The sequence below is a fragment of the Rosa chinensis genome, chromosome 5, assembly GCF_002994745.2.
Source record: "Rosa chinensis cultivar Old Blush chromosome 5, RchiOBHm-V2, whole genome shotgun sequence".
NCBI classification, from domain to species: domain Eukaryota; kingdom Viridiplantae; phylum Streptophyta; class Magnoliopsida; order Rosales; family Rosaceae; genus Rosa; species Rosa chinensis.
The window spans coordinates 41878821-41897519 of NC_037092.1; the positions used below are offsets into that span (position 1 = coordinate 41878821).

Genomic DNA, 18699 nt, shown 5'->3' on the forward strand with positions numbered 1-18699 from the left:
GCAATAAACACAGGGTTGGTGAAATCATGAAGCTAAAGCTATTGACCCTCAGAAACTAAAGCTCGTACAATTCATTTCGTACTATTGTTGGTCACAGAACTCATCATTTTCCATCAGGACAAAGAAATCTCAGAAACTAAAGTTACTGACCCTCAGAAACTAAAGCTAATTAATGATCTTTAGAGGGTCCATATAATCATAGATTGCACATAGTGCAAAATTTTAATGCTACTGACTCTCAATAATCATAGATTGCACATATTGCAGCATTTTAATGTTACTGATTGTCAATAAGCTCAAACAATTAATTTTGTACTATTATCAGTCACATAACATCAATTTCCACCACCTAGCTACACATAGAAATGAGGTTGCAATTCACATAGGTTTACTGATCCTCAATAGGCTACTGACCCTCAATAACCTAAATGTTAATTTCTTTGTTAAAGATACTGACCCTTAGAATTTCTCAACCATTGAGAATAATCAAAATTTCTCAACCAAAATCATTTACCTGAGGGAGAGACCATGACAACACGAGGCTGAAGATACTGACCCTCAGAATTTCTCAACCAAAATTTCTCAGCTAAAGCTACTAAGTATAATCAAATTTCGACAATGTTGAATGCATAACACAAAAATCAAGTTATAGCTGCTACTGACCTTCAGTAACTACAAGTTGCCCTACTGATCTTCAAGCCCTAGCTTTGTAGGAGCCTCGCTACCGGTGTCGCTCCCTTGCTTCGCCGCCGGGGTCGCCCCCTTGCTGCACCACCGAGATCGCCTCCTAGCTTCGCCTCTGGTGTCACTCCCTAGCTTTGCCGCCGGTGTCGCGCCCTTGCTTCGCCCTCGAGGTCGCGCGATTACTTCGTTGTTGGGATCACTTCCTAGCTTCGTAGTCAGGGTCTAGCCCTTGCTTCACCGCTAGGGTCGATCGCTTGTTTCGCCTCCGAGGTCGTGCCCTAGCTTTGCCGGAGATGTCGATTTAGAAAGGATTTTGATTTTCATACGGTTTGGATTTTGGGATCGCTTTGATTTTGGGAAAACTAGATCTGACATATTTGGTTTGAGAGAAAATTGAAATGACAGCTGTGGCAATTGTCGTAATTAACCAGAACTTATTGTGCCCTTTTGTTTTTGTACAAACGTGCCGCTACTGTTACTCATCCTAAAGATGACCGCATGGGCAACAAAATATAAATCCTGCGCGTGGGAAGAATTAATGGCACATTGTAGTTATTGGTAAAGGATAGGATGAGGGATAAAGGATAGGATGAGGGAATTTTATTAAAAATTTATGTTCTTTGCTGGATGATCAAATTGATTAATGAAAAAAACCAATTATAGGAAAGTGCGCGCTAGACAAAGGTCTGGACCAACCCAACACAAAGAAGGCAAAAGTACAATTATGCAACCAAAGATAAATCTTTGAGGGCATTTATCAGAAGATTTATGCATCGTTGTCCCATTTTGTACAGCTATGGCGACCGATGAATTATTTTGCTTCTAATCCATTGTCCACAAGAAAAAAAGTTCATTATGCTTGGAACATGAAGCCATTGACAGTCATCCCTCCATCGACGCAAATAGTTTGCCCAGTTATGTAAGAGGCTGCCGGAAGGCATAGAAATGCCACCAATGCAGACACCTCCTCAGGCTCTCCGGTACGTCCTAATGGGGTTCGAGAAATGACAGCCTCCATAAACTTTTCGTCACTCAAAATCTGTATGTGAACAAGAATTAGTACCGTGAATCAATTGGGTGGTAAAATATAGGTATGCACATCTGAAATCATTTATCTACGATATCTTACAGGTTCAACAAGAGGAGTTTTGATGAACCAAGGAGCAACACTGTTGACTTTAATCTTGTCTTTTGCCCACTCACAAGCCAAGTTTTTGGCCAATTGATTCATTGCTCCTGAAATGTAGTAGAGAAGAGACCGGCCGCCATATATTAACCTTCAATTTGTGGTGTGCAAAATTTTGTGGAATATATATACGTACATATAATCAAATCAAAAGCGTACCTTTAGTTGCACCGTATATACTCCCAACCTCCCCAATTGATACCACACCACAAACAGAAGACAGAAGAATAATGTTACCAGCTCCTGAAGCTTTCAGAAGAGGATGTGCTAGTTGGCACATATTGTAAGTAGATTCAAGGTTGGTGCTCATGATGAATGAGTAATCTTCAGCCGTGTACTCAGTTGTTGGCTTTCCTTTAAAAGTTCCCACATTGTTTATCTACAAGATATGTTGACATGTTGATTTGAGTTTTTTCTTATTTCTTCTTTTAACTAACTCAAGTGGTCTATCATCCCAGCCTATCAGATAAAACCTACACATGCATGATAAGACTATTAGACTTTTTCTTATCAAAACCTCGACAAAGCGAGGAGATGTCATTCAATGATGTAAAAGAAAACAAGATACATCTAATATTGTTCTCGCAATTTAAACACCTGCTTGTCATTAGGTATGGGATTTTTGCAAACTGCCTTGGTGCTGTTAGTACTGAACTCTATTCGGTAGTAGTTGTTTTCAACTCATGAAGACATGATCGATGATTAAAGTACTTACAAAGATGTTAAGTTTTCCATGAAACAGTGATGAGACCTCGTGTATTAGCTCCTCTCTCTGGATTTTTGAAACCACATCACATACTGAACCAGTGACCTGACGAAAACCTTTCTTCTTCCATTGACTCAAGCATTCATTGAGTTGGGCTTCATTCCGAGAACAAGCATGTACACTAGCACCTAGCCCCGCCAGTTCCTCCACAATTGCATACCTAAAATTGCCAAACATTGATTAGTGCATAAAACTACATATAAAATTACAAATTCTTTAATTGGTCAGTATTAAAATGTTGATTTTTTTTTTTGACGGTAGGAAAAAAATTTATGATCATGCATGCAGAATCTTTGAAAAGATACGCGTGTTACAAGTTTTTCATTAATTCTTGTCTTAATTAGTTAAAACACTAATTAATCAGATGAAAATATAAGCATAAAGCATTAAAGAAAGAATGGAAAGAGATCAAGGCTGCAGACCCAATCCCTTTGGTTCCACCGGTGACGACGGCAGTCATTCCTTCAAGAGACCACCTCCTATCTCTGCTGTTGATGCTAGAATCTGCTCTCGCCATGCGTATCTCTCTTGCTTTATCTGCTACCACATTTGATGCTGCTACCTATATATAAACACACCACGCACGTAATTAGTGTTTATGAGTAGGCTGCAGTATCAATTGGGAGATATGACAGCTGCTTTAATTGGCAGTATCCTAGCTTGGCATTGTCCAAGCAATCGTGTGATTCGTGTCCACGGTTTTTACGGGACTGTAAAGTAAGTGGGTAAGGATATTTTTTAATTTTCGTATATATTTTATAAAGTATAACGAGGGTGTTTTTGATCAATTAAAATTTAGTAAAACCTGCGACATCAACAGAAGGGGCTTAATTAGCTTTATAGTATAATAATAATATTGTATAAATAAATAAGCAGCTGATAGAGGAATATATCATTAATTTATTAAAAAATAATTCAGTTAAGATCGATCATATTGTACATCTGTGCAAAAAATATAATTTACTATAAATGTATGTACTATTATACTTGTGGTATACCAAAGTGTAGAAATGCTTAAAATTCATACACCATTTGTGATGTTTTCCCTTATTTTATTTGTCAGTGCAAGCTAGTGGTATGGTAGTGTTCTTTGCAACTGAGCTGGGAGGTCATTGCTCACCTCTTTGTTAATTTTTATCTAATTAACACCGTACGTTTGATTTCTCAACTTGTAATGAAACTTAGACTATCAATCTATTAATTTTTTTCTTATTACAGATCAACCAAAAATTAATAATCACTACCGCGCGATCCTAAATTCCTAATGAGAACCACATCTCACGGTGAGATTCTCACCAAGCAACATGAGTAATAATACAAAGGCTACGTCCAAAAGTCCTAAGGTGAAGAAATGTTTCTTCAAGCAAAATATATATTCCAAAAAGCTCCCGGCTTAATCTAGTGCACCATGCATTGTTGTATTCTCGTGGATATTTCTCTTTCTAACCATACAATTATCAGTACGCCTATTGTGATTTCCAAACTCAAAATTTTGGATTATAAAGAGAAAACCACAAAAGAAGGTGAGAATAAACAGAAAACCACAAAACAAAGTGAGAAAAAAAAAAGAAAAAAAAAAAAAAAGATCACGGATGTTACATATATAATCAATGACGACAATGTTGTGGTTTTTCAACAGTGCTGCAATCACTGATCACCAATCCAAAACTCTAAAAGGGATTTCTCGGAGATCGATAAGTCTGGAATACAACGGCTGCAATCACTGATCACCAATCCAAAACACTGAAAGGGATTTCTATGGGATAAGTCTGGAATACAACGGCTGCAACTTACGCAACCAACGGACGTTATAACGGAGGGGCAATATTGATAATTTCACTTGCTGTTATTTATTAGGGTAAAAGAAAAACTTTCATCGTCTTCTCCTTGCTCGTCTATCATCAACCCCAAGCCATTTTCTCCATAGGCATGAAAACTGAATGAATTCCAGAAATGCTTAAGACCCGTGTCGGCAAGGATTTAGATCTGTTTCACATCAACCTCGTGAACCCGATCGTTAATATTATTGCATTAATCGATTGGGCTGTTGTTTTCAGTAGTTTTCACCTTATTCAGTATTCCTTCGAATGAAAGATCCGTCAAGATCCAGATCCTCTATTATTATTGATGACTATAATTGAGTATCGAATTACCACGACATTTGCACTAATATATAACCCAAATCTTTTGTTGATGGTACAGACCCAGATTTATGACCGCCAACTATAATTGAATGTTGTATTTTTAACTTGAGGAACGTTCCGGCGATCAAGAACTAGAAATTTGTAGGATTCGTAGCGGAGTTATAGAAATTTGTCGAATACACAAGATCCCCACCATTTGGATTCTCTTTCTTCACTCAAATTCAATCACTTTCAGAACAAACTAAGTATTGAGTGCATGATCTTTATTGAAATTGGGACTTAGTTACAGTTGACGAAGGCGTGGGATAACTGGAAGGATAAATTCAAAAGTAATTCAGATTACCTCCTTCCTTCCAGAAACCTCACCATGTATTGTTTTTTATTAATATTCAGAGCAGCTTAGGATTTAGCTTTGAGTCCACCCAAAGAAATTCAGATTCCAAGTGCGTGCTTTGGTTTCTGATTCGTGATGGGTTTTCCTGAATTTCTCTTTCAAAACTGGCCATTTCTGGAGTGATTATGATCTAGGTTTTTGCTACCCGACTGTTTTTGTGTTTGAAGTTGGAATCTCATTTGGTCGATGAGATGAGAACAGACGTGGTCGTTGGCTTAAATAACACGACCCCCCCCCCCCCCCCCCCCCCATCTTGTCGTCTTGTGATAATAGACCACTAAGTCCCTCAAAATTTTCACATTAACAGCCATCAATTTTACCCCCTAACGTCCGTCGATGTGAAATTACTGATCGAACGCCCCTAATTTGTACGAAATTGTGGCTCTGCTAACACCACGTCTCCTCTCGTCAGCTGCTGTAGCTTGCAACCTGCGCATTCCAGCCTCCTCCATTTCTCTGACCCATAAAGAAGATAGGCATGCGCAGGCATAAAGAATTGATACTGCACCCATAATTGATACCGCACCCATAAAGAAGATAGGCATTCCAGCCTCCATTTCTGCCGTAGACATTTGTGCAGTATCAATTAGGAGATATGACAGCTACTTTTATCCTAGCTTGGCATTGTCCCAATTGACAGCTACATTAATTGGCAATATCCTAGCTTAGCATTGTCCTAGTAATCGTGTGATTCGTGTCCACGTTTTTTACGGGACTGTAAAGTATGGGTAAGGATTTTTTAATTTTTGCATATATTTTATACTTTAAACGATTGTTTAACATATGTAACAAGGGAGGTTTTGATCAATTAAAATTTGTAAAACCTGCGACATCAAAAGAAGGGGCTTAATTAGCTTTATAGTATAATAATAATATTGTATAAATAAATAAGCAGCTAATAGAGGAATATATGATTAATTTATTGAAAAAATTTAGTTAAGATCGATCATATTGTATATTTGTGCAAAATATATGATTTACTATAAATATACATACTATTATACTTGTGGGATATGTTTGACAATGTAACTAATGTTCAAGTAAATCCAGAATATGTATCTTGCTCAAACTCTATGTTACTTGCTCTAGTTGTAATAGTGTTTGTATTAGAGATAATCTCGGAGAATCTTAGTAAATATTCAATCAATGTACTATTATGTTTCCATGTACAACTCTATATCTATACGTGTAATCATCTATATAAAGAGGCCCCTATTATCAATAAAAGCACGACTCAATTCTCTCCTAAATATCGATTCCCTAAAACACGTTATCGGCACGAAGCCCTAACTCTGAAACCCTAAAATCGTAAACTTCAAACCCTAGCTTCCACCGCCGAACATCTTATTGCCTTTGATCCCAAGGGCCCAGAACTGGCTGCGGATCCATCGGAACCGGCCGGAAAATTACCAAACCGGCCGCCTGAAGTTCTGGACAGGTTTGGTTAGCCTCGCTTGCGCATACCAGCGTGCGCCTGTCGACAGCTGCGCGCAACCCTCACGCAACACCTCGCATAAGCCTCGCTCACCTGCCGCAATCCCTCGACAACGCCTTGCCAAATCACGCGCAAGCCTCGCACACGCCTGCGCACAAGCATCGACAACACCTCTCAGCAGCATCTGCGCGCACCACTCGGCAGCTTCTCAGCAGCATCTGCGTGCACCCCTCGGTAGCACTAGTGCAGGCTCCCAGCAGCACCTGCGCAGCCCCTGCAGCAACCTTGCATCCTCCAGCGCACAGCCCTGCAGCAGCCCTGCTAGCCTCGCCTGCAGCCACCGCCAGCCAAGCTCCAGTCACCGCCGACCACCGGTTTCCGACAATTTTTCCTACGACCTTTTTTGGTAATTTTTCGACATTTTTTTGGAGGTATGCTTTACTAAACATTCCCGTTTTTGAAGTTTTTATTTTCTTTCTCTTCTTTTCTCAGGGACTTGCAAACTCCCTTCTTCTATCCCCTCTTTCTTCATCACAGGGGAGACCTAATTAAGCCGATCTGTGGGAGTTCGTGCTCACTCCAAGCTTGAAGCTTGTAGTGTTCTCCAAACTTAGAGTTCGTTGAGAAGTTATGATCGACCACAAACGCATCATTGTTTCGATCTAATCCAATACCTCTTGGAATCAGATTTCTTGGAAGCGACTACGCTCAGAAATCTCTAATTTCTTGGAAGCGATTATACTCGGAAATTCATAGTTTCTTGGGAGCGACTACGCTCAGAAATTTTATATGTTTTCACGGTAGCCTTTTTACACTCCGAAACTAACCCTAATTTCTTGTTCTCTTTCAGGATGAGTAACCTAAACAAACTAGACTTCGCTCCATTGGGAACAACTGGCTCTGGATATCACAAGTGGGTTTGTAATGTCCGCCAGCATCTCAAGGCCGATGGAATCTAGGATACGATTCTCGAGCCTAGCCAGGACATCCTAACTATTGAGCAAGCTCAAACTTTGGAAGCAAATAGAGTAGCCTTAGAGGCAAATAAGGTGAAAGCTATCATCATAATGACTCGTCATATGGATGATTAGTTCCAGTACGAGTATATGAATTAAGAAGACCCCAGAAGGCTGTGGGTCTCACTTGAAGAAAGATTTGGCAACGTCTGTGACTCCCTACTTCCTGACCTAGAAGTGAGATGGCATAGCCTCCACTTCTGTAATTTCAAGTCAGTTCTTGACTACAACTCGGAAGCACTTCGCATTAAATTCTTAATGGAATTATGTGGAAAAGATATCACAGATGTGATGTTGATTGAGAAGACTCTCTCTACCTTCCCCATCTTTGCTTTGATGGCTTCTAAGAACTATCGAGTCGATGTTACAGCAGAACGGATCACAAAGTTTCATGAGCTCATTGGAGCCATGAATGTCGCTGAAAAGCATGATAACATCCTTGTAAAGAACGATAATTCGAGACCCGTGGGAACAAAACATATTCCGGAGTCCAATTACAGTCGCGCCCCTAAGAGAGGGCACCAAGAGCGAAACCCTAAATCTAGGGACAATTCTGGACATTTTGGTCCATATTCTCTCTCTAATGAGGAAGGTAAATGCCAAAATAGACGAACACGAAACCGAAGAGGTCAACATGGAAAGAGAGAGAGAGGCAACGTCTCTGGCCATGTTGGTGGTGCCACCAACATTAAGAGCCATCCAAATGACACTTTTAAAGCGCCTCAATCAATGGAGTCTGAGCACAGAGATGTATGTTCCCGATGTGGAGTATCTGGTCATTGGGCACACATTTGTAGAGCTCGTGAAGATATTGTCACCGCCTACAAAGCATATTATGAAGCAGGAGAAGCTCACTATGTGGAACAAGAAGATCAAGAAGATGATCTAGAATGAAGGGTTGAAGACTTCAAATCTGGTTTCTATCAATAGATAACCAATTCTGTTTAAGTCTTTATTTTTCAAGAGATGTAATAGGCAATTGCCATATACTTTGTAGTAAATGTCATTGGTTTAGTTGTTTCTTCACATAGGCTCATCCAAAATGAGTATGATGTCTAGGAAGGTTTTGAGATAAGTGGTACTTAAGCGAGTTTTGCTCCACTGACATCTCTCTACTCACCTGGTCCTATTTATTTTGGAGTTACTGAAAGAAGTTAGACGACTACCATTATTTTGCATTAACTAGCATTTTGGATTAGATTTTCTTTGGTCAAAGAGACAATAATGTAACTCCGTTGGCTTATGAATAAAATTTTGAGTTCTTTTCATTATATCTCCATTTTGATTACGAGCATATTACTTTGTGACTACGGTGGCTGGGCCATCAGTATTTGTTCAAGGACATGGAATAGCCCAAGTTCCCCTTACCAAATGACCTGTCACAAAAACTCACTACGCTCCTAGGGCAAATCGCACACCCTATGAATAGCCAACAGATTCCATGCAGAAATGCATGTAGAGAACGGAAAAGAGTTCCTTTTGCAATACTCCAATGATTGCGTATAAAGATGCATCTTAGAGAAACTTATGTGTCTCTCTAGTGGATTCTATTTCACCACTATTCGAGCTATTAAATCCAATAAAGTTATGAGAGAAGATCTCTTGGATTTAAACACATATTGGCTTTGTCACGACAGGATAGGTAATCATAGTCATGATATGATGATCCATCTACTAAAGACTTCACATGGACATCCATTCTTTCAAGCGAAACGAAGCAAGAATCAAAAATTGATTCCTGGACTAAGTGTGATCGCAGCCGCCGCTGCCACCAGTCCACCACCGGCTAGGGCCACCACTGTCCCCCTTGACAACGCCATATAAGGTGTCACTCATGGCCATGGCGCCATGGATGCCACTTCCCATGGTCCTAACGCCATGATGGGTGATGTATTCACAAAGTTTGCTTCAATTAGCATTTGAGACGCTCAAGCCCGACCAAAATCCCATTTGGTTACTTCTAAGGCCTCTCGCTGGTTTTACAAAGCCTGTTCCTTAGGGAAATTAGGACTGAGACCGTCCAATGCAAAGGATACGAAAATACTCATTCTGTTCTTACATAGAGTCCGTGGGGATTCTGTGGACTGGTTCAACCAACTTGCTGATGTTTAAATATCTCATGATGTTGGTTGACACGCAAACACGCTGATCACGTGTTGTGCCATTGTCCACTTGTAATGCTGCTTATGTTATACCCTCTAGCACATATCATATGACAATGGGCTCACTCCCCAGATCATCATATTCAGTCAATTAGATTTGATAATGCTAGAGAGTTTACATAGAAGACTTTCAATGGTTATTGCAATGGGACTGATGTTGGACATCATATTCCCATGTACACACCCAAATTTTCTAGCGGAAACGACTATGATGGTAGCCCAAAAATTGGTAATGCACACCAATCTTCTTATATCCATTTGGGGTGATGCAATTTCGTATGCAACTATGCTAATTTGTCTATGACCCACCACCACTCAATCTATCTATGATTTACAGCTAGTGACTAGGTACGAGTATCTTGTACTTATGCATATTTGAGTGAGTTATTTATGTGCCTCTTGCACCGCCACAACACACTACAATAGGTCCTCACAGACGACGAGGCAAATATGTTGGATATGAGATTCCAACAATCGTCCGCCACTTAATGCCGTTGCTAGGCGATCTCTTTACCGCATGTCTTGCGGAGTGCCACTTTGATGAGACAGTCTTCCCATCGTTAGAGGAAGATAAGAATATGGATGTTTAGCAGGAACGACAGGAATTGTCATGGCCTGTCCCCACTATATCTCATCTCGATCCCCGCTAAAGTGACAAGATCACACATATTTGCTGCAAACATGCCTGCAAGGAAGGACGTCCCTACGAGAGGACATAGGGCCAACGCCATAGAGAGTGGCACTCTAGCGTTACAGGCTATGGCTCCAGCTAGGATGCGTGGAAGGCTCATGGGTTTGAAGGATACTTTGGCACAACTCAATCCTTGGATCATCGACACTCAAAATCCGTCTCATGAGTATCTTTCGGATTATGGTTATCGTTGCGAGACGCCTCAACGTCAGAACCTATTCCTGAGAATATATAGCTCTATGAAAATTACACTAGTATACATGAGACGTGGGATAGAAACTTCATCATGATTGATGATGTATTCGCAGATTTCATAGCGCATGAGTTTGTTGGGTCAGATGATATTGAACCACACTCCGTTGATGAATGAATGCCAACGCAGAGAAAATTAGCCTAAATGGAAAGATGAGATCCAGGTGAAGTTTGATTCTCTAATGAAAAGGAAGGTTTTCGAGACAATGATGCCAACACCTCCTAACATAAAACCTATTGACTAATGGGTCTTCGTTAGAAAGCTCGATGAGAAAAAGATATGGTAATCTCATCTTATGGCACAAGGCTTCTCACAAAACACCCTGGAATCGACGACGATGAGACATATTCTCTCGTAATGGATGTCATTGCACTCTACTACCTCGTCAGTTTGGTAGTTTCCGAATAACTAAACATGCAGCTTACGAATGTTGTCACTACGTATCTCTATGGGGATCTAGATACGGAATATACATGAAGGTTCATGGTGAGCTTCATTTACCCAAGTTAAGTGGCTCTAGACCATGGAACATGTTTGCAAAGAGGTTAAAACGCTCACTAAAGTGATTGGGAAGGGATATGCCCACGTGTTTCCATAACAAGTTCGGGATTCTATCACTGTTTATGTTGGACATGATCTTCATTGGAAGCCCTTAAAGAGTTAAGGGAAACAGCTAAACACTTGAAATCCGTGTTTGAGATGAAGGATCTTAGGAGAACACGATTATGTCTCGGTTTGGAACCTGAGCATCGTGTCGATAGATGCTTAGGCATTTTGACAAGGTCAAGCCTTCAAGCATCCCCATGATCGTCCATAGTCTTGATCTTGAAAATGATCCTCTTCGTCCAAAGGATAATGACGAAGATGTGCTAAAGACAGAAGTGCCTTACTTAAGTACAATAGGCACATTATTGTACTTAGCTCAATGCACAAGATCGGACATATCATTTCCCATGAACTTGTTAGCTAGATATAGTTTTGCACCAACGCGACGCCATTGGATTGGTGTGAAAGATATCTTTCGCTACTTGAGATGTACGATTGATATGGGCTTGTTCTATTCTTACAAAGAGACGATGGATTCGGACCCATCAAGTGGCCGAATTGCTCATTCACCTTGAAGATGTCCAAGGTAGTGATTCTACTTGAAGAGAATAGAGATCAACATTTTTGTTTTCTACTTTTCACTCAATTTCGAACTCCTTGCACCAATTCCTAATTGAGGCCTCAAATGAGCAACATTGATTATATAATCAGTCAAACAATTTTACATGAATTACTAGAAAATACTTCGATACCTATAAATACTTTTAGCTATTTCTGCCGAAGGTTTTAGGATTCAAATTCGAAGGAATGGTGGTTAGGAACTTGGGATATTTCTTTCATTTATTCTTCACCCAGTTGACCTTTTCTTATGCAACCCTTAATGAACCTTGATGCTCCCTTATTATATAGAGACTTGCAACATGTGACTTGTTATAAGAGGAAGTATAGTTGCAAAGGCATGTGTGGTTGATGATGGTGTCCATCACATTATTTCACTGTCGAAGCTCAAAGCAAAGCAAAGTCAAATTAAATGTTCATCTCAACACAAGGCATGGACTAGTGAGATGCAAGAAGGCTTCAGAATTAAAGTCTAAGATAATCTGAGTTGGCTGGCCATTAAAGGCAGGCCACCCCTTGCTATATTATGTAGATGCCAAATGTAGAAACACCAGAGAACATATTCTATGTATTGTTGCCTATTTAGTGTTGTCAAGAAGCACCTAATCACAAATCTTATTTAGGACTTTGGCAAATCAAAATCCATGACTGTTTTTGTTTATAGCTCTAGTTTTGATCTTACAATGCTGCTTCACAAGTAGTATATACCATTTCCTAGACCCTCTCGGCCCAACTGAGATCAACAAAGTAAGGCTCATAGTTCAGATCTCACCTTGCAACTCTTCCTAATCTCACCTTTTATTATGTCGATATCGAAGAGCCTGAGAAGGCAGACGTCCACAATAAGGAAAGAACCACGTCTGCATATATTCCTGAATGTTCTTAATAATTATACTTGCTCTCCACGTTCTATATCTTTCTGTATCTATTGCTTAAGTATCAAGCATGATAAGATTTAGTTTGTATAGGACTCAAAACTCTCTGTATAAATATTGTAATATATGATCAAAGCATGTGTGCTATTGATTCTATTCACTCTGCTTCTTATATGGTATTAGAGCTATAAGCGTCAAATGACCCTATAATATTTTTTTTCCCCTCCTCTCTCTCTCTCTCCCTCATGGCTACCTCCAGTTCCACAGATTCATCTTCCTCCAATTCTGTTCCCATCGTGACTAATCTTTTATCCATCAAGCTTGACCGTAATAACTATCCTCTCTGGCTTGCTCAGATTGTTCCCATCCTGAAGAGTCGTGGTCTGATGGGCATTGCTGACGACACTCTTCCATGTCCTCCTACTCATCTCAAGGATGATAAAGGGAAAGCAATTGATGCTGTGAACGCCGAGTATGAAGCATCGATTCTCAAGGATCAAATGATTCTCAGTTGGATCAATGGCTCCCTCACTCCTTCTGTCCTCGCAACTGTCGCTCGCTCTACTTCTTCTTATTCTACTTGGCTAACCTTGGAAAAACGCTATGCCTCGCAATCTCAAAACTGTATTCTCCAGTTACGTAGTGAATTGCTTCACACTACTCGAGGTGACTTGTCTATTTCTGATTTTCTAGACAAAATCAATGCCATTGCTGATAACTTGGCTCTTGCTGGTAATCCTATTCATGACGATGATCTTGTCTCTATTATCATGCATAATGTTGGTCCTTCGTATGAAACAACTGTTAGCTCCATCCAAGCCCATGATACTCCTATTACTTATGATGCTCTTGAAGCACTTTTACTCAATGCTGAGCGCATGTTGGCAAATCACACAATTCCTGCTATTGATAATGGTCACACAGCTCTTGCATGTTGCATCTCGATCTCGTGGTAGTATCCGCGGTCGGGGTCGGGGTCTCTTTTCTGGTGGTATTCCTCATTCTGCTAATGGTCATGGTTATGGTGGTGCTCGCTCCAATAATCTTGGCAGCAATTCTTTCTCTAGTGCCAACAACCGTACTGCTGGCTCTTTTCTTGGTCATGGACCTTCTCATCAGAATATTGTACCTGGCTCCGCTCAATCTTTTTCTAGTGTGGGCCGTGTTCCATGTCAGATTTGTGGACGATCTGGCCATAATGCATTGGATTGCTTTCAGCGTATGAACTTGTCTTATGAGGGTCGCATTCCAACCCAACATCTTACTGCCATGGCTTCTCAAGCATCTTCTCGCCCAAGTTCTTCTGCTTGGTTGCTTGATACTGGAGCAAATGCTCACATCATCAATAACTTGGGTCGCTTAGCTCATCCTTGTGAATATCATGGCGATGATACTATTGACGGTATTACTAGTGGTTTAGGTTTGAAAATTTCACACATTGGCAATTCTTCCCTTTCTCTTAATTCCAATTCCTTTATGTTGAAAGACGTTCTTCATTGCCCTAATGCTACTTCTAATCTTCTTTCTGCCAATAAATTTATGCATGATAATTCTTGTTATTTTGTCCTTTATCCCAATTGTTTTTTTCCGCGGGTCGACTGATGATGGTCTATTTCCTTTCTCCGCCTATTCAAATAGTTCCTTTTAATATTCCAACCCCATCATCTCCCATGCATATGTCTTTGCCTCAACCACCTCCTCTAACTTGTCCTTATCTAGTCCTTTTAATATTCCAACCCCATCATCTCCCATGCCTACGTCTTTGCCTTGAAAACATCCTACTCCTCCATCTTCTCCTTCTCCAAACATTACTACCTTGCCAACCACGTCTCCTTCTCCTTTACCTTTGCGTGTTTACTCACGTCGTCCCATAATTCTTCCCCAGGCGCCTCCTGACGCTATTCCCATTCAAACTGATCCTTCTGCACCATCCTCTACTGTCTCTTCGTCAAGTACTCATGGTCAATCTTCTTCTAATGCTCACTCCATGTTAACTCGTGGGAAAGATAATATTCGGAAACCGAATCCGAAATATGCCTTAACTGCTGCTATTGATGCTAATCTTATTTAGCCCACTTCTTATAGTCAAGCAGTTAAACATGCTAACTGGAGAGAGGCCATGGTTGAGGAGTTCAAGGCTCTTCAACATGCTGGGACTTGGACTTTGGTTCCTCCTCAACCCTCTATGAACATCTTGCCAAATAAATGGGTCTTCCGTATCAAGCGCAAGTCTAATGGTTCCATTGAGTGTTACAAGGCTCGTTTGGTTGCTAATGGGTTTCACCAACAGGAAGGTTTGGATTATGCTGAAACTTTTAGTCCTGTTGTGAAACATACTACTATTCGTAATATTGGCCATTGCTGTTAGTGCTAACTGGACTATTCAACAATTGGATGTTCAAATGCTTTTCTTCATGGCAATTTATTTGACGATGTGTATATGCGGCAGCCTATTGGGTTTATTGATACTCAGTTTCCTCATCATGTGTGCAAGCTACATCGGTCTCTTTATGGTTTAAAACAGGCCCCTCGTGCCTGGTTCCATTGCTTTTCGGCTTATTTGGAGGATTTGGGTTTTGTGGCTTCTATGGCTTATCACTCTCTTTTCATCTTTCATCAAGGAGCTACTCTTATCTATTTACTCATTTATGTGGATGACAATCTTATTACTGGGAACAATTCTCATCATATAGCTGATTTGATTGTTGATTTGGGCAAGCTATTTTCTATGAAGAATTTGGGTTCTCTTAGCTATTTTTTGGGGGTTGAGGCTGTTCGTACTTCTACAGGACTTTCTTTGTCTCGGTCTAAATATGCACTTGATCTTTTGAAGCGTACCAACATGCTTGATGCCAAACCAGTTTCTACACCTGCTTCTCGTCAACGTCTTAGTAGGCATGATGGTAACGTTCTTCCTGATCCTACTGAATACCGTAGTGTTCTGGTGCCCTTCAGTATCTCGCTCTCACCCGTCCTGATCTCTCTTTCGCCGTCAACCTGGTCTGCCAATTTATGCATCGTCCCACTTCTACACATTGGGTTGTCGTCAAGCGCATTTTGCGATATGTTAAGCATACTCCATGTCATGGTATCTTCTACAAGCCTTCTATTCCAATGCGGATTATGTGGGTATTGTATGTATCTTGGTTCCAACTTAGTTTGTTGGAGCTCCAAGAGGCAAGGGAATGTTTCACGGTCCAGTACAGAGGCCGAATATCGACAACTTGCCTATACTGCTGCTGCTATCTCTTGAGTTCGTGCCTTATTTCATGATTTGCATTTGTCTCTTGCTTGTCCTAAGCTCTGGTGTGATAACATCAGTGCCATTTCTCTTGCTTCTAACCCGGTGTTTCATGCTCGCACTCGTCATGTTGAAGTTGATTTTCATTATGTTCGCGAGAAGGTGGTTCGACATGAGCTTCAAGTGGGTTATGTTTGTACTGCTGATCAAACAGCTGATATCTTTACCAAAGGGCTTCTTCCCTCTCGCTTCACATTCTTAGTTTCCTCGGCCACTTCGCTTGCGGGGGTGTAATGAACACAATAAGGAAAGAACCACGTCTGCATATATTCCTGAATGTTCTTAATAATTATACTTGCTCTCCACGTTCTGTATCTTTCTGTATCTATTGCTTAAGTATCAACTATCAAGCATGATAAGATTTAGTTTGTATAGGACTCAAACTCTCTGTATAAATACTGTAATATATGATCAAAGCGTGTGTGCTATTGATTCTATTCACTCTGCTTCTTATACACAAATGGTTTTCTTCAAGCTCAAGCAATCCAAAGAGGCGCATTTTTGCCCCTCCCCGCCGGGTACACGTGGTGGTTCAAGGCGGCAGTGATGCCTATGAGCTCATGGTGGACTTGGACACCAACATTATCATATTCAACCACGTCTACACCGGTAATGCATGGTTATCGTCCTTCACCTTTAATGAGTTGTTCAGAGCTAGTAAGCTTCCTTTGCCTTACCCCAAATTCAAGAAATCAATGTCAACTAGGGGATTGAATTTGTCTTAAGTTTCTTGCATTCCCTTTACAATTGGCTGGTATGGGAACATATCACAAGGAGGACTCTAAAAGTTTAATGCTGCTATAGAGGAGGGCCACCATTCTTGTGGATGTTGATTTGATGAAGATCACAATGTACACTGATAGGTTCATAGCCCCTTTGCCTAAAGCTGAAGGCACTGATTTCCAAACCCCAAATGGGAAGTCAAATTATGATCACTGCAACAAAACTAGCGGATTTTCCATTAAAGACCACAAGGTGAAGTGGGCAAACTGGGTTTTTCATGTTGGGTTCAAGGCTAGAGCAGGAATGGTAATTTCAACAGCTTCAGTGCCACAAAGAAGAAGTATAGGAGGGTGTTATATAGAGGGCATGTGTCTATGAGACCTTTGTGCCTTACATGGATCCTCCCAATGAATGGTATTTCAGGACTTTTATGGATATAGGAGAATTTGGGTTTGGGAGATCAGCTGACGCTCTTCAGCCATTAATTGATTGTCCCGGAAATGCTGAATATGTAGATGGGTTTATGGCTGGGGCTGATGGGGAGGTACAGAAGGTACCAAGGGCTATTTGCATTTTTGAATTGTACTCAGGTGATATTACAATGAGACATACTGAAATTAATGTACCTAGCAAATTGGTAAGGTAGTGTTTGATTAATTGAGCTTGTGATTTTGAACATTGAGCTTGGTACAAGAAAAGGAAAGGTGTTATGTTGATATAAATTGGGCGGTTTTGCAGATAAGAAGTGGGCAGCAGGAGAAGACTCTAGTGGTTAGAATGGAGGCTACTGTGGGTAACTATGATTATGTTCTTGATTGGGAATTCAAGCAAAGTGGCACCACTAAAGTTGGGTTAAGTTTCTTTTTCTTTTGGTCCTCTCTGATTTTCATGTTGCTGATGATTGAAATTTTCTTTTGTTCTTTTTAAAGGGTAACCAGAGCAGTATATCAAAACCAATGCACTAATACTTGCTGGAACTATCTACATTTCTCTCCAAGCAGTAGTAGATTTAGAAATTTTGATTATTCCAGAGTTATGAAGAAAATCCCTAGTCTTGAATATTAACACTACTGCAATTTTGCAAGCCATAATTTTCTACTTACTTCAAAGTTACCTTTTTAAGACATTTTATCAAACAACTCCATTTTCATTTCAAAAGTAAAATTCAGTAAACCAAGTTCCAATGGTGGCCTATTCATTACCTAGATTTGTTCTGTCTCTAAAACCAAAAGTCTAAAGAATGAATACATCTGAGAAGTCCAAATTGCATTCCTTGATTTGATTTGAGAGATATTAAACCTTAATTCATATTTATTTATGAGTTTGAGAAAGTTTTGTGTCAGGCGGTCGGACTACTATATTTGTCATATGAAAAAGTTACATGATAAATTATTCAAAACACATGCTCCAATAACTCATTTCATTCAAAGTATAAAAAAAAAAAGAAGGTAAAAATTACGCATTCTTCTTGATTAATCGATCAGACCAATACAGTGAGGCCGAGTACCCGACCACAAACACCAAATGTTCTTCTCAAATAAGTTGTCCACTTTGTTTCGAGGTGGGCTTGACTAGTGTCCTTGGAGGTGAAGGCCACGTCATACACAAATGCTGACCAGATGACGGAAAACGTGCACGGAATGTTAGTCTCAAAAAACACTCTTGCCGTTAACCACGACCACTTCCTCACGTACTATCTAGATCTACAGTAACGACAACTCCTTTGTCAAAGCCAAGATGAAAACAGCAAAAGTTAACGACGGCGCGTCACCGAAAGAATTATTGGAAGGTAGTTAGAGAAACAGCCGAAACTGAAGTCGAGGCTAGGCTAAGGTTAATTTGTTATTAACAAATCATAAAAATTGCATATCCCGAGTACAATGTCAAGTATGCCGAGCAGAATAT

The 18699-nt window shown here is 40.2% G+C and overlaps 1 protein-coding gene and 1 pseudogene across 2 annotated transcripts; one reads left to right on the forward strand and one right to left on the reverse strand.

Moving 5' to 3' along the window:
- Positions 1 to 1283: 1283 nt before the first annotated feature.
- LOC112165269 (tropinone reductase homolog At2g29290) lies at positions 1284 to 3206 on the reverse strand. Of its 2 annotated transcripts, XM_024301747.2 has the most exons (5): positions 3059 to 3206; positions 2586 to 2796; positions 2030 to 2249; positions 1814 to 1920; positions 1284 to 1723 (listed from the first exon to the last, which is right to left on the reverse strand). In XM_024301747.2, the coding sequence occupies exons 1-5, from the start codon at positions 3151 to 3153 to the stop codon at positions 1538 to 1540; spliced, it is 819 nt and encodes a 272-aa protein (XP_024157515.1). In that variant the 5' UTR covers positions 3154 to 3206; the 3' UTR covers positions 1284 to 1537. The 2 variants fall into 2 exon arrangements, with proteins under 2 accessions (XP_024157515.1, XP_024157516.1); XM_024301748.2 differs by lacking the exons at positions 1284 to 1723; positions 1814 to 1920 and having other exon boundaries at positions 2203 to 2343.
- A 7340-nt stretch (positions 3207 to 10546) lies between these two features.
- LOC112203850 lies at positions 10547 to 18643 on the forward strand (annotated as a pseudogene).
- The last annotated feature ends 56 nt before the right edge of the window (positions 18644 to 18699 follow it).